The sequence below is a fragment of the Stegodyphus dumicola genome, chromosome 1, assembly GCF_044657685.1.
Source record: "Stegodyphus dumicola isolate Sdum_Otavi_A_Nest chromosome 1, ASM4465768v1".
Lineage (NCBI taxonomy): Eukaryota > Metazoa > Arthropoda > Arachnida > Araneae > Eresidae > Stegodyphus > Stegodyphus dumicola.
In genome coordinates, this window is record NC_140768.1 from 11,133,558 (window position 1) to 11,161,270 (window position 27,713).

Below are 27,713 nucleotides of genomic sequence, written 5' to 3' on the forward strand. Positions count from 1 at the left end.
CGTTAACACTAAATAACGATCTTCATTGGGGGTTGTTGCCCGTCTACGACCTTTTTCTGGTCTTCGGCCTGCACTTCCAGTTTCCAAAAAACTGTTCCAGATCCTGGAAATCACACTTTGTGACACTCCATGCGCTACTTCGGCTTGAGTTTGGCCTCCTTCTAAACTACCAACAACTCTCCAAGCTTCTAAATCGGTTAAATGACTTCGCTGAGACATCGTACTCATCGAAACAAAGCAGTCACTGAATGCCGATCATCCTTCTCTTCATTGTCTTTTGTTCAGTTGAAAGTCAAATTTCATTATTCGCTGCCGCTGAAGCGACGTTTTTGACGTCGAACTCAAAATTAGCATACTCCATAGTTTGAAAATCAGAAAATTTTGCATTTGTGATTCTCTTCTTCCATTTTCGGCAAAAAAAAATTCGCTTAAATCTTTTTTTTATATAAAACTTACAATATCCTTTAATTGTTTTGAGCAGTGTATTACAATGCTAAATTGACAATGTCATCAATACAATAATTGTTACATAATAATCCGTATGAAAAATAAATATACAATCAATAAATCATTACATTGTCATGGATAGGATCTATGTTGTGGAGAGTGGAACTTATATATTAACCAGTTTCTAAACCTACGTCTTCTTCAATACGTCATAACTTCATCTTCTTATCAGTTGCACACCTAATGATGTGTGTCCGTATTATTGTTGCTGTTATACACAGAGTAGGCCAGTCACATCAGTTCAGGCAGTTGATAGTTCCATAGCCCAAAGTATATGATGTTGTGTAAACTATTCTTTGTTCATATAATCTGGATTCTAAGTTAACTTTTGATAAATTCGAAGTATATTTTTGCTAAGTTCATTGTTCACGTAAATACTACTTGTCCGCTTCGATACATCATAACTTTATGTCCTTAACTGTTTGCACACCTCATTTATGTGTGTCCATAACAGCATGTACACTATTTTACTATTATCCACAGAAGGAAATGTTTTGTAAATAATAACTTGGCTCCCAGATGATTTAAAAAAAGAAGGAAGAAAACTAATTCTAAAATTGTTTCAATACAATCCTAAATTGTTCTAAACTACATATCTATTTATAATGATTCTTATCTATCTAAACCAATTCTTATCTAGGCAATAATTTATCTTAATTATAGAATAAATGCCCTCCTAATTAACATATTCCGGTTTGAAATACAATTATTTTCGAAAACTAAGAAAAGAAAAACAAACAAATAATATAGCAGTAACATTTAGCTTGCTGACAATTATTGTATTGATGTCCTTTAACTGAGGGCCCACCAGCGGCCGAGCGGTAAAGTCGCTGAACACTGGTAGTTCGGTCCGAGATTCGAATACCGCGAACGGGCTGGCTGCATGGGCGTTTTCGTGGTTTTCCCCATGCGTAACGTGTATACGAGCCAGTTTCCCTTAGAAAGTCCTCCACGAAAGCAACCTCCTCTTAGGCAGATAGCCCTCGAGGCTTTGCCATAATTACACACGTACACACACACCTTTAACTGAGAACGTAACTCTTTTTTGAAAACAGGGCAAGCGTAAGAATTAGAAGTATGACAAATGTAGTACTGTGTGTGCGTTTCTAAATTTGATCTTAAACAGTTAATACAAGATGGATCCTCTTTACAGTTCGGAACTAAATTATCATGCGTATGAACGCAGTGAGAGCAAAATAAAGAATTTGTACAATTTCGAATAGGGTGGCCAAAATCCTGGCAACCATAGCATCTTAAAATTCGAATATACTTTACGAAAACTACAAGAATGGAATCTGACATAAACGCGACCCTTATGGCCCAGTAACGTCAAAGACTGCTTGTCTACTTGTAGAATGAAATTCTTACTATTTTCTGTGCATTTAAAGCTTGTGACAAAATTTAAATTTAAATTAGTATCTCTCGGCAAGAGCGCCTTAAAAGCATCTTCGATAGCAGCCTCAGTTACGTTAATAGGAACTCCAAATAAAATAATTCTATCCATATGCGATCTGGGTACACTTTCCGAAATATTGGCATCTGGAGAAGATGATATCAAATGTTTAAGCTGTTCTTGATGCTTCTAAAGAGTTAGTGTTTAGTGACCCTGACTGCCGTAGCGACGGGCCCGGTTCGAATCCCGGAGAAGGCATGGTTGTAACTATCCGTCCTTCACAGGAGGCAACGGTGGCCATCTATTAGGTGCTTCTATAATGAAATGGCTACGAATTTCGTCCCTTGCAGTGGCGAAAGGCTTAGTGGCTATTAAATAACGCGTCCGGCCATTAAAATAAAGACAAAGACTTACAAATCTGTATTCAACTAGAGTCAAGGCAGTTCTTTCTTGTTTTTTACATCATTACAATCGGTTACTATTATTTTGATATTAATATATCAACACATACTTGCGCATGTTCTTTTAAGATTTCATAAATTTTAGACCATAAAGATTTGAAAGTATTCTTTCCATGTGTTCTTACGGTGTAATTAACAGAGTAGATTTAGCAAAATGGAATTCTCGGATTCAGCGAACGGCAAAGATGAGTTGATTTTTCAGCCTCTTCTGTTTTACATTTCCTTCTCAAATTTGTTTCTGAAATTCGCATTGTACATAATTTTTGTCATACTATCAGGACTATTCTCCTTATCTGCTTTGCGAACGTGTAAGTGTCCTGAGTTAAACAGTGAGTTTATTGAAAACTACGTCCTTATGGATTGTAGAAGAGATGACGAAGATGAAAAGGGTTTAATTATCCTTTATTTTCTACAATTTACAGGTGCTCTCGCACTTTGGGATACGAAAACCAAACACTTGTGGTCTGAACGTCAGAAAATAAGAACTACTACAGTGGCTGTTCACACATTTTTTAGACGATGTATTATATTGTATTCACAAAACTAAATTACATAAAATTCTTGTGTTTTAAATGTTCTATTTGACATCCCTTATTCGGAGCTATCTTTCGACACCGCAATTTCCAGGATAATAATGCCTTGTGAAGTGATAGAATTCTTTTTCCATTTCCATTCCATTTCTTTTAGGAAATTTACAGTGGATTTTGATGTGTGACTGCTAGCTTTGTCCTGATGGAGTCTCACAAACTGAATCACACAAGAATTTTATGGCACTGTGGGTAAAGCGATGTATTTCATTCAGAAAATTTGGCGATAAAATATTTTCCTGATAGTATTTGGAGTTAATCTTGACATTTTTTTTGCACTCTCTTTATTTTTAACTTGCCATTATAAGAAAAACCAGCAACTATCATGAATCCCTTAGAAAAACATTCTTTCGATTCTTTGAACCATGTACTTAAATTTTTTCTTCCCTTTTATGATAATAAATGGCTCTTTTTTTGTTACAATCATTTAAATACACCCATGCTTCATCTATTGTGACAATTGTTTTCCATTTTTCTTTGGATAAGTGTTTCTCATATAGAATTCTGCAGCGTGTCCTGCGTTGAGCGATATGCTTTGGAAGGAGAGGATGCACATTGCGTTTTTTCGCTTTCTTAAGATTTAAATCAATGTTTATCATTTTGTTTACAGTGAACACCGAGCATTTTATTGATTTTGCTACTGTCCTTTGATTAGGGGGATTTTCTTTTAACATTAAACAACGTACCTTTGCAATAGTCGAAGATGTCCTTTTTTTCCTTGGATACTTGTTTGGAATTTTTGTCCCACTTGAAGCTCCAATTTGACGTTTTTTTCCTTTCTTGTTGATGATATTACCTATCGACGCTGTAGATATCACAAAACCATGACTCTCACATCGTTTTTGGATAACGGAGTAGGCATATTTCTCTTCGGAAAGAGCGTAAATGTAGCCTTCGAACCACTGCTTTGTTAAATTCGCCATTTTGAATAAAAAAAAACTTTCAAGCCACAGACGATCATTTTGACTTTTAAAAACATAGTGCAATTGCAATTACTTCTTTTGCAGCAAACGATTTTTTATTACTGCTTACCAAAATCGTCTAAAAAATGGGTGAACAGCCTCTGTAGCTAAATAAATTTAAATAAGAACTAAACTCGAATACTTTAAACAGACGAATAACAAAGATTAGCCGTTTAGATTTTTACGTATGTAGTACACAAACTGCGGAAAACTACTTAATATTAAGAGGACTAAACCTCTGGCTTTAAAGGCGGACAGCAACTGATTGAAAGCACGCGTGAAATAAAATGGCGAGAAGGCTTACTCTCTCTTTCTCTCTCTACTTGATGAAAAACTACAATTTAAATACTTAGGAGTTTGCAAGCACAATTTGCATAACGAAACTAACGCGTTTATTCTTGCCGGAAGTGTTAAATAAGTGAAGACAGTAAAGTTTTAAAATAAAATAAACGTTAGTAAAACTTAAGATCCTTATAATACTACATAAATATTCTATTCATTACATCAATAAAAATTCAACTTCGCTGTAATACGGGTGTCCTAACAAAATGACTTTAATTTTAGTACGAAATACATTGAGGAAGCAGTTTTTTATTTATATACGGATACTACATACTACTATTTAGAAATCGTCAGCACAATCAAATCGATTATACAGCAGTATGAAAACGTTGACAATATACCCGTCAAAATTCAAGACATCACTTATCTCAAAGAAGAGGAAAGAAGGGAAAAAAAAAAACTAAGTAATAAAAATTGCCATCACATAAAACAAAATGGTCTCTGGAAGCTAAAGTCCAACTCTAACATACTCGATCTTATTTTCCTTTTGTTCGGCTTACAAATCCCCTATCTGCAGGGGCACTAATTGTTCCTGGATTCTGTAACGTTCATTCAAGTTTGGTACTCGATTGTGAGTGGGAGGTCTAGCATTAGGGTCAGGGCACTCTAAGTGAGATATTAAATCTTCGATAACACCCGGCTTAAAACATCTTCCTCCCCCACTTCCCAATTCTTTTCGACTGTCGCCTTCGAAGAATGTTGCCACCGGACTTGCGAAATAAGGAGTTCAGTTACCTCAAATTGGTATCCTGAAGAACACTCTTTCGAGATTTTGAGTCGCATGTCAAGAAATCTTTCCCGGTTGGAATAAACTCAATAGATACAGCTTACAGAGATAATCTTATGACACAGCAGATATGCCAACTTATCGACATTAAAAAAAAAATAAAAAAAAAAGAATAAAAAAAAAAATTTAAAAAAAAGAACAATATACATGATTGCGGTCTATATGTTGCTACATAATTTTTACTTCCTTGTACGAATTAAAAAGGAAGTATTGTAATCGCAAAAGATTTCGGACGTCATATTTCAACGAAAATCTCCATTTTGACCGCTATCGAATGCAATTTAACGATATTTTTGTGTGACCTCTGTACGTAGAGATAGAATAAAGAACTTTTTTCCCCAAACAAAATTATTTAAAATTAATTCTTAAGACTGTTTTTCGTGGAGTCTGTGCGTACATAGGTACGTACGTACGTATCTCGCAAAACTCAAAAACGAGTAGCCTCAGAACGTTGAAATTTTGTATATAGAACTGCTATAAGATGTAGATGTCACCTCCCATTTTGGTTTCAATCGGCTGCCCCAAATGTATATAAATATATGTATATATATATATATATATTACTGTGCTTTATAATTTACATTTTATTTCGCATGTAGCCTAATATTTCACCTCATTCAATGTCATTGTTTTTTTAAACTGTGTTGAACTTTTTCTTGGAGCCACAGCTTTTGGTAACTTTTTGGCGAGCTAACTACAATTTCTCTTCTCATTTCCTTAATTTTGCAGCATATTGCGCAAAAAATTTTGCCCAAAATTGATCTTTTTAGTATTGTACTTACAACTTTGCTTATAATTAATATATATATGTATTTATATCCACTTTGTTACTCTGCTCCGTAAGCTCAGTTTCTTTATTCTCATATGTCGGTAAATTGTGCATTTTTTTGCTTTAAATATAATTGAATTATGTTGTTCTTATCTTTCGGTTAAAGTTTTTGTTTTTAGTTAACCTGCATGCAATAATTGTGGAATTATCAACAATTTAAAAGTTTTTTAAGTGTGGCTAAGTCTAATTTTTGTTTGGCATAGCAGCCATGCTTGTTTGCATTTGAAATTTAGCAGAATAGGGGATTTGTTGCCAATCTAGAGAAAGTAAGTTTCGCAACAACAAAGATAAAACCTTCTTTTATTATAGAGAATTTAATGATGCTTAATCCATTACGGAATTTATTCGAGGAAATAAGTGATTTAATATAAATTTACTTCGTAATTTTTATTATAGATATTTTGAGTTTTTATGATGTATTTTTGCCTTGTCGTGAAGTGAGAACCGAATTAATTGAATGAGAAATACTGAATCGTCTGTGAAAAACTTTTTTTTTTTTTTTTTTTTTTTTTTTTTTTTAAATTTTTTTTTATACATCGTTTTAAATTTATTATAGTATTTGAATAGAACATGTACCAACAATTGGATAATTCTTCAGATGATATAAAATTTGTGCATTCTAAGTTATAAACTGAAGCCAGAGTGTCGCCATGGCAAACAAATAATACATAAAAGGGTGCATTTATTCTATTGTGGTTTTTGCGCTATCGATGAAGCAGATTTAATTCAATCCAATAAGTTTAAATGAAATGCAATAAAAAATGCGTATAATTTAATATTCTTTACAAGGAAGTCACGTGGTGTACACATCAGACTTTTTTTATCATCACTGGGTTTTCATCCTTGATGTAGAAGGCACTAGAAAGGCAGGAAAATCTGAAATTCTGCAGCCTAGTTATGTTTAAAGAGATATATCCATAATGGGTTACAGAATTTCTTCTTCTTAATTACATAATTTCTGCTGCAAGAACCGTTTTCTCAATATTTAAGGTGAATGCGGAAAAGCTTCCTTAGGCAGACACCCCTTGTGTACTTTGCCTTATTTAGTTCAAAGGCTGATTCTCTCACACTTTTTTTAGCTGATTTAAAATCTTATTTATCGAACTTTTCCATCTTATAAAAGGTTTGGATAAGCGCATGAAATGAAGCAACAAGTAATTTAAATATGAAAAAAGTAATTTCATATTACCCCCCGTACCTCAAAAAGAAAGAGAAAGTCTGGGTGATAAGGTGTTGGTGTGTGTATTTAATTATGGCAAAGCACACTAGGGCTATCTGCCTAAGGGGAGGGATGCCTTCGTGGAGGACTTTCTAAGGGAAACTGGCTCGTATACACGTTACACATGGGGAAAACCACGAAAACACCCACTGGGTGATAAGCATGGAGAGAGAATCTTATTTCAGTTTTGTAATCAGCACATAAGAATCATCACAGTGGATACATCCCTGGGAAGTCTTTTTATGCAATATAGCGAAAAGAAATTCCACCTTAAAAAAACCTCTTCTAATTCCCATAACTCGTAATGAATACATATTGAGAAAATTTAATTGTTTGAGCTATGTATTAATAGTATATTAACATTATGAAACGTTTCACAATTTCTCGATATTAGATGGTTGTTATTCCTTTGCTTTTTCACCATTACTGCAGTTAATTCCGATATTCTGTTAAGAAATTGATTAATTTCACAGTCCGTCGAAACCTCAAATTATTTTCAAGAACCTCCAGCGAAAGGAAATATTCATACCGCAAAGGTTCCTGAATGAGTTCTAGACGCTGTTTCAACAACGCCACTATTTAAAGTCTTATTTATAGCAACGCCAATTTCAACGATATCTCTGTTTTAAAATTTCTACAATCCACCGCAAAATACTTAACGGATTTTCTTCTAAGAAATGAGCCAAAAAAAGGGGGGGGGAAGGAAAAAAAGAAAGAAAATAGTTTGATCTGAAGAAATGCAATTGAAGTTAAAGTAGCAGTCTTTATGTTCATACAGGAGAATCATTTAGAACGAAAGGAAAGTTAAGTGGTCGAAATTCACTACGATAGAACCTGAGAGTAGTAATCATGGCATAAAGCACAGGAAAAGGAATCCATTAGCACAAAAGGAAACCTTACAACGGAGCTACTGATAGGCCTGATTATTGTTAAAACTTCGGGTAGAATACAATAAAGGAAGTCACACCTGCGAGATGATTGCTATGTCACGAGAAACCGAGTGTATCATCTGCACTGGAAGTGTGTATATTTTAGTTTTTATTCTTTCCGACCGTAAAGACGATGAGGTTAGTTTGGCTTATGGAATATTAAAAGCACGTGTCATAATAGGCCTTGAAGGGAGATTTATTTGCTTAAATGTAGACATCTGAACACATTTGGTGTTTCTCGTATATTTTCTTATTTATTTATTTTTAATACTGATATTCCAAGCACGGCACGTTATAAACAAACTCAGCCTAGCGGTACCTAGGGCCATCAAAATTTGAATAACGTAATCTTCCATAGAATATGGGCATGTAGAAGCCCTAATTTGAATTGGAAATTTGTTTTATTACCGATTTCATATTTTGTAACACTTCAACGAATTTTTGATTAAAAAAACTAAACGATTTCAAAGCTAGCAATGGCAACACTGTACGAAAAAAAAAAAAAATTTATCTCCAATGCGCGAGACTCTGTATCGGAAATTCTAAAGATATGCTCAATTTAAAATTAATTTGCGATATTGCTGTTGAACTGAATTTTATGGTTTGAGTGAGTAGAACATGATATTTAATAAATAAAGGTAACACACAAAATGTTAAAAAAACGCCCCTTTGGACGTAACTTAAAATCTGAAACCTTTCGGATTTTATTTATTTTTTATTACTATTATCATTCCTTTCTTATTATTATATACTTTCTTATTCTTTATTTATGTGTCTTCCTTACTTGTCTTATTGTTTTGCAAATATTTCATTTTGTTACACCGATAAACAATAGACAGTTTTTATAATACAGAAGTTAAATCGCCCGCGCGTTAGATGAGAAGTTCAAACAGTTTTAGAACACTGGAAAATTATTTTCTTGAACAAATAACATCGAATGAAATTGAAAATTTCGAATAATTATTAACACATTCGAAAAATCTGAAAATGACGGAAAAAAATTAATATTGAAAAGATTTGAGATTTCAAAGTGAATACTTTCTGAAGTTTTATGAATTAGAGAATTTCAAAAAATTTCTGAAACATCGAAATAGTCTCAAAATTCTCTAAAATGCTGAGTACTCCGTTGTCCTTTTTCACGTGATCAAAAATACCTGAACGGAGAAACTAAGAGCAAAGTATGTGAAACGGAAAGCGAAGGATCAGTTATTCAATACCTAATTCATGAAAGAGTTCAAGGATTTGGGGTAACACAAATCGATAAAAAATATGAAAATTTTAAAAAAAAATTGGGAAATACCATTCATTTTCCTTGCGACATCCATCATTTGACAGAAGGTCAATAAGAGAGAAGCTGGGGAAGAACCAGTAAATTAGATTCCTATTTATAAGTAGCATAAAAACACACAGATACACACTGTTGAGTCACCGTTACAGCCGTAGGCTTAATTTGGCGTTCGAAAGAAAGATTTCTTGAATGTTTGACCCTGAGCTACTCTAAATCATTATCTGACTCGTCAATGGGTTTTGTTTCTGGTCGTGAACACATCTGGCGATTTATCAGGCTTTTGGGGAATTGTTATCTGTGGCTTTTAAACGGACTCAATAATACTGCAGTGATAAAACTTATTGGATTTTTACTATTTAAAACTCCGACGTATCAATAAACTATATGAAGCTGTTTTACAAATACATGATATTTAAAGAATTCAGTGAACACAAACTAAATTTTCAGTTTATTTAAAAGGAATAATTTGGAACATAGTCCTACCGGAATCTAACGCAAGAGCACAAATTAAAACTACGTAAGGTTTATCCGAAGTTTCCAACAGTTAATTTTAATTAAAGCTACTTTCCTGTCCTTCCCAATTTCAGCTTACAATTTCTTACCAGAATGTGTTTTTAGAATCGCGTTAGTAGTCTAAAAATTGGGTTTCTGCGCCAGGAGGAGCTGAGGGCGTGGCCAATGACGTCACACAGAGGGCGGGGCCAAAGGCAACGTCATCCATGACATCACACTAGGGGCGTGGTCTCGAGTTGAGTTGAGTTGTTTTTAGATTGCTGGTTGAGTTGTAGACCTCCTGCTTTTCACTTAAAGTTAGTTTTTCAAAAATTGGCAACGGGGATTATTTTCTGCATCTTAATTTTGATGATATGGAGATGCTGCCCTCTACTGATGAAAAAGTGAATTATATGTTTTAGAAATATATTTTTAAGTCTGGTGTTAAAATTATTCAATGTGCGACTCTGAAAACAATGTAATGAGGAAGAGTAGTATTTAAGTCGAAGTTCCACTGACTTCGAGAGAGAGCCTCAGAGTTTCTGACTAGCCAGCGTTTGCCTTTTAACCACGTTTCTCTCTAAGTTGTTACTGCAATTAGTCGTATTACTGGCGAGCTTCTCTAGCTTATTCGGCATTTAGGGGCCAACTATTTAGAATTTTGATAGCTTCGGCAATATCTCCTTAGTTGCATTTAGCTTCGCAAAATTGCAGTATATTAGTTAAATCTTAGTTCTTATTACTTCGAGTGGAGGCTTTGCCTGTACGCCCTGAGAAACGAGCCGTCTGTTTAACTCTTATTTTGAGACATAAAGGGTAATTAACCCTTCTCGAGTTTACGTCTCTGTTTCTGAACGAAAGCGATCATTCGCTTAGCTGTATACTAGGTTCCTCCACATTTATCTGTTAGATAAAAGGGTGGAATCCCAAAACTGTTTTGTGTTGTTAGTTAAAATCAACATTTTCATCTCGGTTGTTAGCTATAATTGTGACATGTAAATATTTTTTCAAATTATGGTCAAAGTTTTTTAAGGCTTCTTTCTACTCAGAAAATGTACAAAAAGTGGCCAAATTTTATGTATTTAATATAGACCTCTTTTTACTTCCTTGCACGAAGTAAAAAGAAAGTATTGTAATCGCGAAAAGCTTCAGGTAACATATTTCAACGAAAATACCCATTTTGACCGCTATCGAATGCAATTTAACGATGTTTTTGCCTGATATCTGTACGTAAGGACAGAATAAAAGATTCCTTTACTCCAAAAAAAAAAAAAAAAAAAAAAAAAAAAAAAAAATTTATAAAACTGCTTTAAAATCAATTCTGAAGAGAATTTTTCGTGGCATCTGTACGAACGTATATACATAACTCACATAAGTCAAAAGCTAGTAGCCTCAGAACATTGAAATTTTGTATATAGGACTGCTATAACATGTAGATGTGCACCTCGTATTTTGGTTGCAATCGGCCGCACCAAACGTATATAAATATATTGATATATATATCCACTCTGTTACCCGGCTCAGTAATCTCAGTTTCTTTACTCTTATATGTTTGTAAATTGTACATTTTTTGCTTTAAAAATGATTGAATTATGTTGTTCTTATCTTCCCGTTAAGGTTTTTATGCCTTTAGTAAATCTGTATGGAATATTTTTAGAATTATCAACAATTTTAAAGTTGTTTAAGTGCCGCTAAGCCTAACAATTTTTTTTAGGGCGGCCATTCCTTGTTTACATTTGAAACAGCGTAATAGTGGATTTGTTGCCAATCTAGAGAAACTTAGCTTTGCAACAGCAAAGATAACTTCTTCATTTAGTATTGCGAATTAAATCATACTTAATCCTTTCTGGAATTTTTTCGAGAAAATAAGTGTTTCAGATTTACTTCGTAATTTTTAATACAGCTATTTTGAGTTTTTATGTATTTTTGCCTTCCCGCGAAGTGAGAACTGAATTAATTGAATGAAAATACTCAATCGTCTGTGAAAAACTGTTTCTTGTCTGTTTTTTGCTTAATTTCTTTCATCCATCCTTTTAGCTTTATTATAGTATTTGCATAGAACATGTGGCAACGATAATTCTTCAAATTTTGTGCATTCAGAGTGTCGTTATAGTAAACAAATATAGTGAATTTTAAAGAGTGCATTTATTCTATTGTAGTTTATGCGCTATCGACGAAGTAGATTTAATTCAATCCAGTCAATTTAAATGAAATTTAAGAAACAAAATGCGTATAATTTAATATTCCGTACAAGGAAGTGATGTGATGTACACATCAGATTTTTTATGAGAAGTCTCAATATAACTCATTCTTCACTTCATCGATTCAGATTCCTTTACATCGTGTTCATGAAAATGTAACGGTTTATGTAACAAAACTGAACAAAACAAATAATTTATTAGAATAATAATAAACCAGGGTAATTTTACAAAACAAACGGAAATTTTCACAGATAATACTATACAATACATAACAAATATGTGAAATTTTTAAATCATGTTTATTTTTATACACATACTTACAAAGTAATAGGAAGCCTGCTCGGTACATTTACTGCACAGTTTTTTGTACTACTAATAACATCTATTATTAGACCAGAAGGACTACTAATTTCGTTTGGGCATTTTGCTTCGAAAAACCTTAAAAGTTTGGATCACGTTTCAAATTGTTGCCCCCAAATATTATCGCCCTGTATTATATTTAAAGAAATTAAATTATGAAGAATCTGCATAAATGTATGTATGTTTCTCGCCTTGTGATAAAACCACAGTACCTAGAGCGATCAAATTCTGAATAACCTACGTCTCCACCCTAATATGGGCATCTGGAAGCCCAAATTTGGAATTTGTTTTATTATCCATTTCATATTTTGTAAAACTTTATCGAATTTTTGATTAAGAAACTCAACGACTTCAAAGCGAGCCGTAGCAACACTAAGAAAATAAAATTATCTCCAGCGCGCGAGACTGTGTATCGGAAATTCTAAAGATATGCTGTTTTGGTGTTTTCAAATATTTTGAGATATTGCTGTTGAATTGAACTATATGTGGTTTAAGTGCGGAGAACATAATATTTAATAAATACAGATAACGCGCAAAACGTTAAAAAAGCTCCCTTCTGGTCATAACATAAAAGATGAAAGCGTTCAGATTTTCTTCCTTTTTTTTTTCAAGATTTATTACGCTATTAACTTTTTTCTTATTACCTCTTTTAAAACTCATTACGGCTTTTAATTTTTCTTAGTCACTATTTATTGAAAGATGCATTAGCGCCTTTTTGTGGAAAGAATTATTAGGCTATTTGCAATATAAATGATTATGAATACTCGTTCCTCTAAATTTCACCTATGACGAAGATTAAAAAGAAATTAAAACTTCCTGAAGTCTAATAAATTCGCAGTTAAGATATAACTCTCCGCTCAGTAATGGTTTAATATGCCAAATTTTTACAGTTACCATAAACATTAACCGGATTTTAAAATGCTTCATTTTTGACATTATGAAAACTTTTATCTGTGGAGATGATTTATAGGCAAGTTTTGTTGTAATTAAACAGTTCACTCTTAAAATTCAGACAAAATTTCTTCTTATATTTACGAAAAACTTTGCATGATTCGAAAGGAAAAGATGGGATGTCAATCTTCTTCAAGAAGGAAAAATTATACGAACTGTGTAATTCAAGTGGGTAATATAAACAATATTTAAGCAATATTAAGGGTAAAGTTAACTTAGGAATTTAAGAAATAAAGAATGATATGGGATACCATGAAAGCTACGGTAAGAGTAAATGAATTAAGCTTGCTTCAAATCTTTTTAGAAATAAGCAATAGTAATCATTTAAATTTATAATATGACTAGCAGCTTCGCTGCCAGCATTCGTCTGGCTTTTAAATGTACCGGAAAAATGGCTGAAGGGAACACCAAACGTTAAATTTAAAAACTGCTTAGAATTTTACTCTGCAGAACAACTTCATAAAAAAAATTATTACGTATAACAAAATTATATAATGAAATAAGCAATATCCCTTAATACAAATACGTACTCAAACCGTAAAATTCAGTTCAACGGCAATATCGTAAAATAATTTTAAAATGAGTATATATTTAGAATTTCGGATACAGAGTCTCACGCGCTAGATATAATTTTTTTTTTTTTTTTTTTTTTTTTTTTTTTTTTCCCGTACAGTGTTGCCATTGCTGGCTTTCAAATAATTTAGTTTGTTAATCAATTTGTTGAAGTGTTACAAAATGTGAAATCGATAATAAAACAAAATTCAAATTAGAGCTTCCACATGCCCTAATTCTATGGAAGATTACGTTATTCAAATTTCGATGGTTCTAGATATCTTGTTTTATCACAATGCGAGAAATATACATACATTTATGCAGATTCTTCATTATTTAATTTCTTTAAGTATAATACAGGGCTCTAATATTTGGTGGCAACAATCTGAAAAGTAATTCGCCGTTTATAGTTTTCAACGCAAAATGACAAAACGAAATTAATAGTTCTTCTAGACAAATTGCTTCTTTGAATTTTAAGAAAAATTAGAAGATAAAATATATTGAAAAAGAACATCTAAAAGTTTTCAGATTTTATATTACGTCCAAAAGGCAGGTTTTTTTTTTTTTTTTTTTTTTTTTTTTTTAAACGTTTTGTGTGTTATTTTTATTTATTAAATGTCATGTTATTCGCACTTAAATCCCCCATAAAATTCAATTCAACTGCAATATCACAAAATATTTGAAAACAGCATATCTTTAGAATTTCCGATTCACAGTCTGGCTCGCTGGAAATAAAAAAGGTTTTTCCTGTCAGTGTTGCCATTGCTCGCTTTGAAACTGAGTTAGTTAATCAAAAATTCGTTAAAGTTTACAAAATAGGAAATAGACCGCAAGGGTGAAAGTTTAACGTGTCCAAAAATTAAAGAAAATTAACCGTACATTTTTAAAAATAAACTTTTTTAGAAAAAAATCCCGTTGAAAAGGTGTTAAGCTCCCTTTGTTAAATAAATTCGTATTGAATCGATTTATTGAAACACGAAATTTATTTTAAGTTCGTAAAATAGCTAAGTGCCTACGTTTCATGACGATGTGAAAATGGAGTGTGTAGAGTAAAATCTCGTTTTTCTCTTTTAAATGTACCGGAAAAATGGCTGAAGGGAACACCAAACGTTAAATTTAAAAACTGCTTAGAATTTTACTCTGCAGAACAACTTCATAAAAAAATTATTACGTATAACAAAATTATAATGAAATAAGCAATATCCTTTAATACAAATATTAATTATCCTAATAAATAAATTAACCAACTTCCCTTTGCAAAATCTTAAGAACTCAAATGGTACAAATGAGGTTAAGGACTTTGTTTCCTAAAAAAATAACTCAAAACTTTTCAATATCTTAAAAACAGTGAAATGAACAATAAATAACTTAAAAGAATACAAAAAAAAATACTGAAAATCAAAGTATAATTAATAATATTTTATCTTATATTTTCAAAAGAAAAAAATTACAATGAAATAAGCTATATCCCTTAATACAAATATTAATTATCTTAACACAAAAATTAACCAACTTTCCGTTGAAGGAAAAAAATCATGCAAAAGTTCTCAATATCTTAAAAACAGTGAAATGAGCAATAAATAACATAAAAGAATACAAAAAAAAACAAAAACTTCTGAAATGCAAAGTATAATTAATGATATTTTATCTTATATTTTCAAGAGAAAAAAATTAGGTGCTACTTTGGTAGACGGTTGCACGGATTTTTGGCGATTTACATTGGCACAATTGTTCTCGCGGTTTTTACAGTCATCAGCCATCTTGAAAAATACTGTTTTTACGTATTTTACGCATATAGTAAAGTATTAGAAACTTTAAAAAAAAAAAATAAGTATCGTTAAAAATAATGGATTAATTTTTTGTTGAAAACGTTGTTTTTTAAGATGGTTGGCAAATGTAAATAAATACATTTACTAAGAGTATAAAATGCTAAAGTAAGGTTAAATTATTACTTTCATATAATAGAATAAAAACACCGCTATAAAAACATTGCGCTAACATTTAATTGGATTAAAATATTACTTAAATTGAATATCGAATTAAAAACATCATACCAACGTTTAAAAGAATTAAAATATTACTTAAATACTTTAAAATAAGTTTTATAGGATTTAATTATTTAACATTAAAACATGTGTGGAAATAAATATCTCAGGAATTTGTGAAAAAATTGTATTAATTTTTTAATAAAAGTTGAAGTATACAATTGTAAAATAAAAGAAAATTATATACTTAAATTTTTTTAAAGTATTTTACCTGTCGTATATTGATAAGTATCACAAAATAAAAAAAAATAAATAAAAAGGTCTTCTAATGATCTTCATCTGTGATCCACATCTCTCGCACTTCATTGAAGAAGCAATTAGCGAGGTTTTCTCCAAAAATTTAAAATAAATTTCCTCTAACGCTATTAACAATTTATAAATAAATCTTTGATTAGGAAAGCCAGGTTGGCCAAAATAAGGTCTTAAAGGGCAATTTATAAAAAACATCAATAAAAATGTATTACATATATAAAAAAAATTACAATGAAATATGCCGATCTCTTAAAAACAGTGACATAAGAAATACGATGAAAAGTTGTTGCCAAACCCATATTTCTAAAAGAATGAAACTATTCAAAATGATGCGATTTCATCAAAAATCTATCCACAACAATAAGACAAGAAAATTGTTGCCAAAATCACATTCTTAAAGATGTGAGATGTGAGAAGTGTACTCCGAAGCTTCATTTAAAAAATTATTTAAAAATACAAAATATTATCATTTTTTCAAAATTCTTTTTGTAAAAGCAGTCGCAAGAATGAAAGTTTAACGTGTCCAAAAATCAAAGAAAAATAAACTGTACATTTTTAAAAATAAACGTTTTTAGAAAAACTCCCGTTGAAAAGGTGTTAAGCTCACATTGTTAAATAAATTCGTATTTAATCGATTTATGGAAACACGAAATTTATTTCAACTTCGAAAAATAGCCAAGTGCCTACGTTTCATGACGATGCGAAAATGGAGTGCGTAGAGTAAAATCTCGCTTTATGTCATAAAATGACGCGATTTCGTCACAGAAACATAAAATAAAAAACATTCTAATTCGAATTTCGAAAAAATCGCTTCGAGGTGCACTGACTCTTGTCTAGATGCACCTATGTACCAAATTTCGTAGCCGCAGGTCTATTAGCTTACGCGCAGCGCGAACGAAAGACACACACACACACACAGACGGACTCTTTGTTTTATTATATGTAGAGATTTATGCAGATTCAAACGTTTCTCATAATATACGAGGCGTATTCGGAAACTAAGTACCGTTTTGAAAAAAAAAAAAAAAAAAAATAGTAAAACAATTTTTTCGAATCCAATTTTATTTTTACATGAAAATACATGTCAAAGTATTTTTCAACATAGTTTCCGCCAATGATCAAACACTTGTCATAGCGGGTGACCAGTTTTTGTATACCATCGTCAAAGAAACTTCCCGCCAGTTTCGATAACCACGACTCCACAGCATTTTTCGTGTTATCGTCAGATCCAAAGCGCTTGCCACAAAGCTCGCGCTTCATGTGCAGGAACAAGTGATAGTCGGACGGCGCCAAGTCCGGGCTGTACGGCGGGTGATCGAACTGCTCCCAATGAAACTGTCGAATTAACGATTGAGTGACACCAGCAGTATGGGACCGAGCATTGTCATGGAGCAACACAATTCCTTTACTGAGCATTCCTCTTCGTTTGTTTTAAATGGCACGCCTTAGTTTTGTTAAAGTCTTACAATATCCCTCTGGGAAGAAATTCAGTAAGCAAAACGCCTTTCCTATCCCAGAAGACAGTGCACATGATTTTTTGTGATGACATTGTCACTTTGAACTTTTGTTTTTTCGGAGAATGAGTGTGTCTCCACTCCATCGATTGTTGTTTCGTTTCTGGTGCGAAATGACATACCCACGTTTCATCACCTGGTCACAATTTGGTTTAAAAAGTTTTCTCCCTCATCACTGTACCGCGTGAGAAATGTCAGGGCACTACCAAGTCGCTTTGTTTTGTGAACATCAGTGAGCATTTTTGGAACCCATCGGGAACACATTTTGCGATAATTCAAGCGGCCAGACACAATTTCGAACGAAACAGTACGTGAAATCTGTGGAAATGCCTCTGAAAGAGTTGTCATTGTGAAGCGTCAGTTCTCATGAATTGCTTCATCAACTTTCCTTACCAAATCATCGGTGACAACAGAAGGCCGACCACTCCGAGCCTCGGCGTGGACATTTGTTCGACCTGCATTAAACATTCTTACCCACTTTCTCGCCATTCCATCACTTACCGCGTATTCACCGTAAACTTCTGTCACTTGACGATAAATTTCGGCCGGTGTAATATTCCTCGCGTTCAAAAATTTAATCACGGCACGAATCTCACAGTCAGCGGGAGAACTAATTGTCTTAAACATTTTGAATGTGCACACCAAACTGAAAACACAACATAGAGTAACCAAAATGGCGACAATTGAAAGTCAGTGAACAAGAAAGACTAGTGCGCATGCGCGGGACGCCTACCACAGCGCTGCGACGGCGCTAGAATGAAACGGTACTTAGTTTCCGAATACGCTACGTATTTCTGTAGTCAAACGTAAGGAAACTACGTAAGGATTGGATTGGATTATTTACTTATGGCAAAGCACACGAGGGCTATCTGCCTAAAGGGAGGAATGCCTTCGTGGAGGACTTTCTAAGGGAAACTGGCTCGTATACACGTTACACATGGGGAAAACCACGAAAACGCCCATGCAGCCAGCCCGTTCGCGGGATTCGAACCTCGGACCGAACTACCAGTGTTCAGCGTCTTTACCGCTCGGCCGCTGGTGGGCCGAAACTACGTAAGGAAACTGTGTTATTCAGAGTAGAGTGACTAATACGAATAGAGATCGCCGCAGGGCCTTAGAATATATAATTTTTTAAGTGAGCTTTTAACTATACATCTTCTAAAATACGCATCCTTGATTTGGTAAAAGGAAATCTAGGCAGAGAGCCATCGTATATTTTTCTATATTCGACTAAATAATAAACTTTGGGTTTAGTTTGTCAGTTAAGCTTCAACACATTTATGACAGTTAGACGAATATCGCGTTACGCTTAGCCTTGCCTATGGTCCACTTGCAGATATTGGCAAGTAATAATAAAAAATAAATAAAATTGTCCAATTTTTTTAAAAAGCTATAATTTTCTAATAAGTTTTTAAACAAATTTAAATAATGATGATAATAAAGTGGTAATAGGGATATATTTAAATGATAGGGTTAAAATTCCCTCCATGCCCTCCCGCCAAAAAAGAGGCTGTCGTAAACTATCATTTAAATGGAGTGTGTAGCCGTTATTTAAGGTAATATCCATTTTATATTCAAGATTTAAGTTATCAAATAATAATTGAGCTGCGCGTAATGCAGTCCCATATTTAAAAACATGGCAACCCTTCAGCACGCGATTTAAGTTATTACTGGGAACGGGGTGAGTTGCTGGAAGACCGTACGATTCCGGGAATCGTTCGTTATCTCCCGCCTCTATCGCGACTGAATCAGATGGCATCCAGTGATTATTATTCAGTTTCTCGCTTCAGCTACTCTTTCAAGGATTTCTTTTTTCATTTTTTCATTTTGTTTAACTATTTAACAATGATACTGTTTGTATTCACTTTGTATCTTTACTTTCTGTTTATTTTTGAACTTATTTTATTGTTATTCGTGCGTAAGAAATCGACAGTTGGCTAAGTATCTGAACCCATACAAAGTAACAGGGCTTCTCAAATCTGCAATTTCTTTCTTAAGGGGGCTCGTACACCTTAAACCCCTTATGATCTTCGAATATGTGACTGTTGCAAGAAATGGGATATTTTATTTATTTTAAAAGCAATTGCTTGCAACTTTTTACAGCTGACTACATAATATAGCTGCTTTGAGAAATAGTAACCAGAAAGGTTGTGTTGCCACAAATATTTTTGTAATTTAATCCGCTTTGTGACAAAATGTTTCGTCATGTTTCCACCTTGCGCGCATGATATTTTAAAAATGGCTAATAGTACATAATTGAAATTTGACAGAATTCTTTATATGGGCACTATTTTTTAACTGAGCCAAAAATCTGATGTATATTTTAATATTAAAAAATGTTATAGACGAAAACATAATAGATTTTTTTAACAAAATACATTTTATATACTCAAGTCCAAATAAAATAAAAATTTCAAGTGAAATTTTTAGAATTTTTGGTTCACAGTAGTTTCCAAATACTATAAAAGCTATATATTAAATATGGAATTAAATTATACAACAGAATGTTTGAAACTGTGCGTGCAAGGTGGAAACATGACGAAAAATTTTGTCACAAAGCGGATTAAGTTATCAAAATATTTGTGGCAACACAAACTTTCCGATTACTATTTCAGAAAGCAGGTATATTATGTAGTCAGCTGTAAATAAATGGAAGTAATTGCTTTTAAAATAAGTAAGTTATCCCAACTCTTGCAACTGTCACATATTCGAAGATCTTATGGGTTTTAAGGCGTACGAGTCCCCTTAAATAATAATAAATGCTGTTCAATAAAATTAATAGCTTCAAGAAATGCAATCCAGTTTTTAATTCCCCCTCTTGTTTGAAGAAGAAACACGTGGAAAAGTCGCTTCATATTATTTAGACAGAATTTTCTATAGGGAATTTTTTCTTTCCTCCTTCCGTGCTCTCGGGGTGTAACTGGTAGCATGCCCAGCTATCAGTCGGAAAATCTGGAGTTTGAATTCTCACGAGAGTACAACTTACGCAAATTCTCTCAAAAACTGTACGAGCTATCAACGATTGTGGAACCCTATAATTAATTAAGTGCTCCCCCCCCCCCCAGCTACTGTATTGGTTAGGGACGCTGACTGCCGTACAGCTGGATCCGACTTCGAATCTCGGAGAAGGTCTGGTAACCATATATTATTGACTATCACCTCTACATTTGTCGTCAAAGAAATATTTTGCGAAAAATCGCTAAAACTCTATTTTGCTTTGTGGATTTTTTCCGTTTGGATATTAATTTATATGGTGGAATTTGTGTTCTCATGAATTTTCTTATAAAATAATTTAAACTTTAAAATCTGTAAATTAATTTAAAGTTGAAGAGTCATCAGGTTAACTGGAAGCAGAAAAGATGAAGAATATGCAACCACCTTCGCCGGGAATCGAATCACGGACCTCTGGAACACCGGCCTAGCGTGCTACCGTTACACCACGAAGGCACGCTAGGGAAGTGGGAGAAATACCTAATAAAGTTTGAGAAGGATCAGAGCCGAATTTAGACTTGATAAGAGCCTGAGCTATGTAAGATATGAGGCCTTTTATAAGTATGTTACACTATATTTTAATACTAGACTTATTCAATAATTTAATTTTTAGGGGCGCTCAAGAATGTGGAGGCCCTAAACTATAGCTTGTGTAAATTATACGTAAATCCTGCGCTAAGAAGAATCCCTAAAACTTTTGAAATGAACGTTATGTATTGGGTCATTGAATGCAGGAATTTTAACTCAACTAAAAACTGGAGGTGGATGAACGGAGGATCCTATATGGCACATTTTAATTTATGACTAAGGATCATATTCCACATATTTTTATTTATTAAAGAATTATTAATAGGGATATTAATGCAGTGTATGGGATTCGGGGCAATAAGTGTGAGCCGGTATCAAAAGTAGTTCCATAAATTCCGAGCTCTTCCTGAAAGGTCTGTAAAGCTCGACGAGGATGTCGTTTAAACCCTGGCGGGACAAAACCCCATTGTAATTATTAAGAACTAGCAAAGCAGGAAAGAGATTATGTTTTAAAGTTAAAAAGAGCTCTGATTATCCTAAATTTGAAAAACATGTACGGACATTAGGTATTTTTCGGAAGCAGGAGGGATGAAAAATTAGCAACTCCTTCGCCGGGAATCGAACCGCGGACCTCTCAATCACGCAATGAGTGTGCTGACCACTACACCACGAAGGCACGCTAAGAAGGCGGGAGAAATACCATATATATTCCCCCTTTTTAAAGGGAGACTGGGGTTTTTAGGGGACCCAATCGCCAAATCCTGGGTGAGGAGAATCATCATCCAACACCCTTTTAGTTCGGGCGCCACTGTAGAGACATTCGGTTATTTTGAAGGAGGAGACATGAAAAATGTGCAATGCTCTGGCCGCGACTCGAACCTGGACCTCTCGAATACACGCCGAGTGTGCTACCGTTACACTACGAAGGCATGCAGAAAGGAAGGAGAAAATATCATAAGGTCTATTTTTAAACCAGGTGGTGCGGGTCGTATTCCAAGTTCCTCTCTAAGCCGCGATGAGCATGCAATATTTGCATGCTGTGTTCCGGCTGTCATAGTATGGGTTCTCCTAAGAGCGCTGGATGTTTAGAAATGCTTGATCTAATGCAAGAAACTGAAGTGGAGAAAGCGGTGTGACTAAAGTCACGTGAGCTCTGAGATGACATCTCATTGGTGTTGGAATATTCGACTAGAAATGCAACATATTTACACAATTACAAGCGAAATATAAAATAAATACAAATTAAATAGATGAAACATCAATCTTCTTGGTTCAATATTCAGTAATTACATATGTACATAGTTTCAGAAAAGCTTAGATTTGCTGAAGAAATAGCTGAATTTCGAAGTGCACAGGTCACGAGGGAGGCCACCCTCCCAAGTGATAGATGCTGCTTCATTTTAGAGTTCAAAGCGGGTAGTATTTCTTTCCATTTGTACCTTATACATTACTCCTTTTAAAGGAACCAAATCCTGGTAGTAAAGAATCATTATCCACCACCTTTCAGTTCGAGCGCCACTGTAGAGTCATTAGGGTCTTTTTATTATGCTAAGTGAAAACCAGCAATGCCTTCACCAGGGCTCCAACCTGGAACTCTCGAATACGCGCCGAGTGTACTAATCGTTACACCACGAAAGCATGCAGAAAGGAGGGAGAAAATACCGTATACAGTCATAAAATACAAATAAATTTGTTATAAAATGTTTTTATAACGTTAACGATATGTAATGTTGTATCGAATTACCTAACATAATATAAAAAATACTTACAATACCGCATTATATGCAAATACTTTCATAAATAAGTATCTATGTGCCTGTACAAAAGTCTCACAGGTACAGCAGGACCCCAGATGCCTTGAGCACCTATAATGTCTATATATCAGGTCTGCCTGTACGCCATCCTGAAGCTCAATCACATAAAAGCAAGAGCAAATATAGTGTTACAAGTATGTTCTATATGCAATGTTGCTCCTGACAATGTATTTACAGAGTTGAATCTGCATAGTGTAACTCGTAAATGTAATGTCAATAATGGTAATGTAATACCAATATTATCTCATATCTCATATATAATGTCAATGCCGTATCGCATAGTGTCTATATAAGACATGCAATGTCATAATTATGTAAATATGTATATGCACAGCACTATTTATACGTGCACTGAAGTAATTTAGTTGCAACCGCCTTCTGCACACATGTAGTGCATATGTACTAGCCCTGCATGAAAGCTCCCCCAAGTTCATTTGCGTAATTACAAGAATAATTATTATGTTCTATACGTACCTATATGCAATCCCTAGCCAACTTTAGATAAGGGTGGACGTGGTGCTGTACTGATTAATCTTTACGGCAAAGGGACAGTGCCCACGTCCACCGTCACTTATCACTTATAAAATGTTTTCATGGTTGATGCGCATAATTTCATTTCCTGTTTAATCAAGTAAAACAACAGCAGATTAGTTCGCATTCATAAACAGGGAACTTTGTTATCTGTAATACAGTATGCCAACGTAAACATATATTTTATTCTTCAACATTCTAAATTAATGATATTTTCTTTTGATGGCTTATTTTCCTAAGGTCTACAGTGAATGGGATATTTATATCATTAAGATTTCCAGTCAAGACAAACAGCTAGTATAACCGAGATTAATTGTCAAAAGCTATATGCACAATTTCGACTAGATGAACGTAAACGTCTTGTTTTCAAGGGAGTCCCTGTTTTTCATATCGTTTAAGTCAACGATATTTGTGTTCCTTTTAAATGCAATATAACATTTAAGCAGAATCGTTTGCAAATTGTTTCGCATCTAATGCTTATAACAACAAAAATAGCACCGTCTTAAAAAAAAAAAAAAATTATCCATTCTTAAAAAATAGGTTAACCAAAAAATATCTAAATAACAGAGAAGAAATTAATTAATTTTTTTCAAAGAAGGAAAGCCAATCTCCGCTGACCCAAGCTGGTTGCAACAAGTCGCAATATCCTCAAAACTAGTTTGAATACAAATCGTTACTTATTACCTTCCTCTTATCAGTATTCACTAAATGTAAGAAGAAAGCAGTAAACCGCTAATAAATATTCATTCTCGTTGTTGGAAATATGTATATACTATATATACTTGTATTAACTGTTTCTTTATCACCCGTGAACTCTTAATGTCTGCCACAGTTAAACACTTAATTATGACGCATGACCGCACAACAATGAAGTTTGAAACAATAAAGTACTTTGATTACGCATTACTGTGACATCTACTCTGCTAGATATGTCAGCTTGTCACTATAAACGCTCTAACTAGTAAATGCCACCCAACCGGTACAGTGGTTAGTGAGTGAGTGAGTGCACCGCTATGATGGCTTCCGACCACAGACATAAACCAAACGGAATTATATACCATCACGGCGGGGAAGACTCCAGAGTAACAAGGTTGAATATTATAAACTAATAACAGTTTTTACATATTGTTAACTGCAAGGCACTAAGCGTTATTCTGGTTATCTGCTTTAAGTTCTGAACTTTTGAAACATTATAATATTATCCACGGTTGTTTCTGCTTAGGCAGTGTCCTGAGATTTTCTCTATTTTATCAAGGGCTATTCTGTTTTTAAGTGTGTTAGTAGTCCACATTGCCCGGGCACAGTCCGCTGGTTTCTTCAAGTGCCAGGTATGTACACAATGGAAGTAATAATGGTCCGTGTCGCCTTCCTCTCCGCATTCGCAGAAAGGAGTATCCCTAAGTCTGAATCTGTTCAGGTATACTGGGAATGGTCCATGACCTGTCAAGAACTGTGTTAGGCTAGCACAGTGGGTCTTTATTTCCATGTTAACTTTTGGCAGTAAGCGAAATGTCCTTCGTCCTACCTCTGCCTCTGTCCATCTACTTTGCCAATTTTGTAGCAGACTTGTCAAAGTTGTTCGCTTAATATGAGACCAAGGAAGTTTAGTTGGTCTTTCTAATATATCCGTGCAGTTGGCTGCCTGCTTGACCAGTAAGTCAGCGGCTTCATTGCCTTGAATCCCTGTGTGAGCGGGAACCCATTTTAAAGTGGGTCTTTGTGAAATAGGCATTGTCAGAAGCTGTTTCTGAATTCTGTATACCAATGGACTCCGGCTGTTTTGACTTGCGATAGCCGCCAGACTTGATGCCAAATCACTGAGTATGGAGAATTTCTCCTGTTGACATGTGTTCGCATATCTAATTGCAGCACTGATAGCTAGAAGCTCTGCTTGGTATAACGAGTTGTGTGAGCCTAATTTTCTTTTCCACTCGAATGTTACAACACCATTTTCTAGTCTACAGAAGGCGCTGCCCGTGCCGTTCTCAGTTTTGGAGCCATCTGTGAAAAGGTTATTACTGTACCTCTGAATTGGTTGGTCGTTTATACTGACACCGTCAGAGAGATTAAAAGCTGCTGAATGAAAGTTATTGCAGTTGTTTTGCTCGTCGTAGTCCGAGTGGTGATAACTATGACCCCAGAGTGTTGAAGTTTGACCCAGCCTGGTAACCCTTACGATAGCTGCCTCCCTTTCTACTATCAAATCTAGGGGAGGAATTCCTGCTAGTTGTTGTAGGGCTAGTGTTGACGTGGTACGGTAGGCCCTGCATACTTGAAGTAGCTGCTGTCTCTGAATAGAGAGCAGAGATCTTTTCATATGAGAGGTAAGTTCGCCACCCCAGATTGCTGCTCCATAAGTTATTACTCTTTCTGTAATGGTTCTATGCCAAATTTTTAGTAGCTTAGATGAGATACCCCATTTATGTGAAGTCATGCGTCTCATGTTGTTGCTTAGGATGCTAATTCGAGTCTTAAGATTCCTGACATGTGGCATCCAAGAAAGTCTGTTGTCGAGTAATAGCCCAAGATATTTCAATTGGGGGAAACATTTTACCGGTATCCCATGGAGTTTAATGCTTGGGTTGCGTCTTAGCTGCCTGCTGCGTCCTATGAGCAAAGCTTTAGTTTTCTCTGCCGAAATCTGAAGCTTATGTGCTCTGGCCCATTGGGAGAACAGATCAAGACAGTATTGAGATCTCGTTTCGAGGTTACTCCTTCCTGCCACAACTAGCATAAAATCGTCCGCATAGGCTATGATTCGAGCGTATTCTACGCTCTCAAACTGACGAAATGCCGAGTTTGCCACTATATTCCACAGTGTTGGTCCAAGGCATGACCCCTGTGGGCATCCTCTAAAGACATTTTTGACATAAATGCCGCTGTCTGATGTTACTTGTACACTTCGATCTTGAAGGTACGAGCGAAGGATGGTAATAATGGCTGTTGGACAGGCCATGTTGTGCAGCAAATTTGTCGCTGACTGTCGTGTCGAAGGGCCTGGGTTCGAATCCCGGAGGAGGCATAGATGTTTGTAAACGTACAGTGTCTGTGCGGCATGGGAGCACTCTAAATAGTCGGCGAGTCGAAAGTCTTCTCTAGAGGTTGGTGGTAGGGGAAGAGGGGAGACCCTCGGATCCGTCCCCTCGGTGGTGGTGGTCTCAATCAAAATTGGGGGAACTGAACTAAATCGCACTGTCATCTGTAAGTAGTAATTTTGTAGCTCAAGGCTGTTGCCAGCGAAAGACGTGCTGGCAACAAATTGCGCTCCTTGCCACGAGGACTTTTGTGGGCGAGGAATTGGCGAACATTAACAACAACAATAGCTTAGTAAATATTTAGAGTAATTAATTATGAAGAAATTTATCGCCGTTTAATTCAAAAACAAATAATTACAAAAATGCAGCAACATAAAAATAGGCAAAAATAAATATCATTATTTGGAAACCTTTTAAAGGAAATGATAATCCCCGTCCCCTAAAAAAAAGGAACTTAAGATGAACTTTTCCTATTATTGCAGCAACAACACCTGAATATCAGGAAATACACAACCTGGCTAGATAGAAGCTCTTTTCTTTCTTTCCTCAGTGTCTTCACCAGTGGTCGAACGGTTAAGGTCGCTGAATACCGGTAGTTTGTCCGGTAGTGTCCTGAGATTTTCTCTATTTTATCAAGGGCTATTCGGTTTTTGAGTGTGTTAGTAGTCCACATTGCCCGGGCACAGTCCGCTGGTTTCTTCAAGTGCCAGATATGTACACAATGGAAGTAATAATGGTCCGTGTCGCCTTCCTCTCCGCATTCGCAGAAAGGAGTATCCCTAAGTCTGAATCTGATCAGGTATACTGGGAATGGTCCATGACCTGTCAAGAACTGTGTTAGGCTAGCACAGTGGGTCTTTATTTCCATGTCAACTTTTGGCAGTAAGCGAAATGTCCTTCGTCCTACCTCTGCCTCTGTCCATCTACTTTGCCAATTTTGTAGCAGACTTGTCAAAGTTGTTCGCTTAATATGAGACCAAGGAAGTTTAGTTGGTCTTTCTAATATATCCGTGCAGTTGGCTGCCTGCTTGGCCAGTAGGTTCCTGCTTGGCCGAGGTTCAAATGCCTGCTTGGCCGAGGTTCAAATACAGACGAGGTTCACAGATCGGCTGGCTGTATGATTGGTTGATTTTCATCGTTTCC

The 27,713-nt window shown here is 34.8% G+C and overlaps 1 protein-coding gene across 1 annotated transcript in view; it reads right to left on the bottom strand.

The window, feature by feature from the left end:
- Window positions 1-9,466, bottom strand: part of LOC118186075 (DNA repair protein XRCC1-like) — a 101,352-nt gene extending 91,886 nt beyond the window's left edge. The window contains exon 1 of the mRNA XM_035356081.2: window positions 9,317-9,466. Coding sequence (XP_035211972.1) covers window positions 9,317-9,319 — 3 coding nt within the window. The 5' untranslated portion in view covers window positions 9,320-9,466. The remainder of the gene's footprint in view (window positions 1-9,316) is intronic.
- Window positions 9,467-27,713: the final 18,247 nt, after the last annotated feature.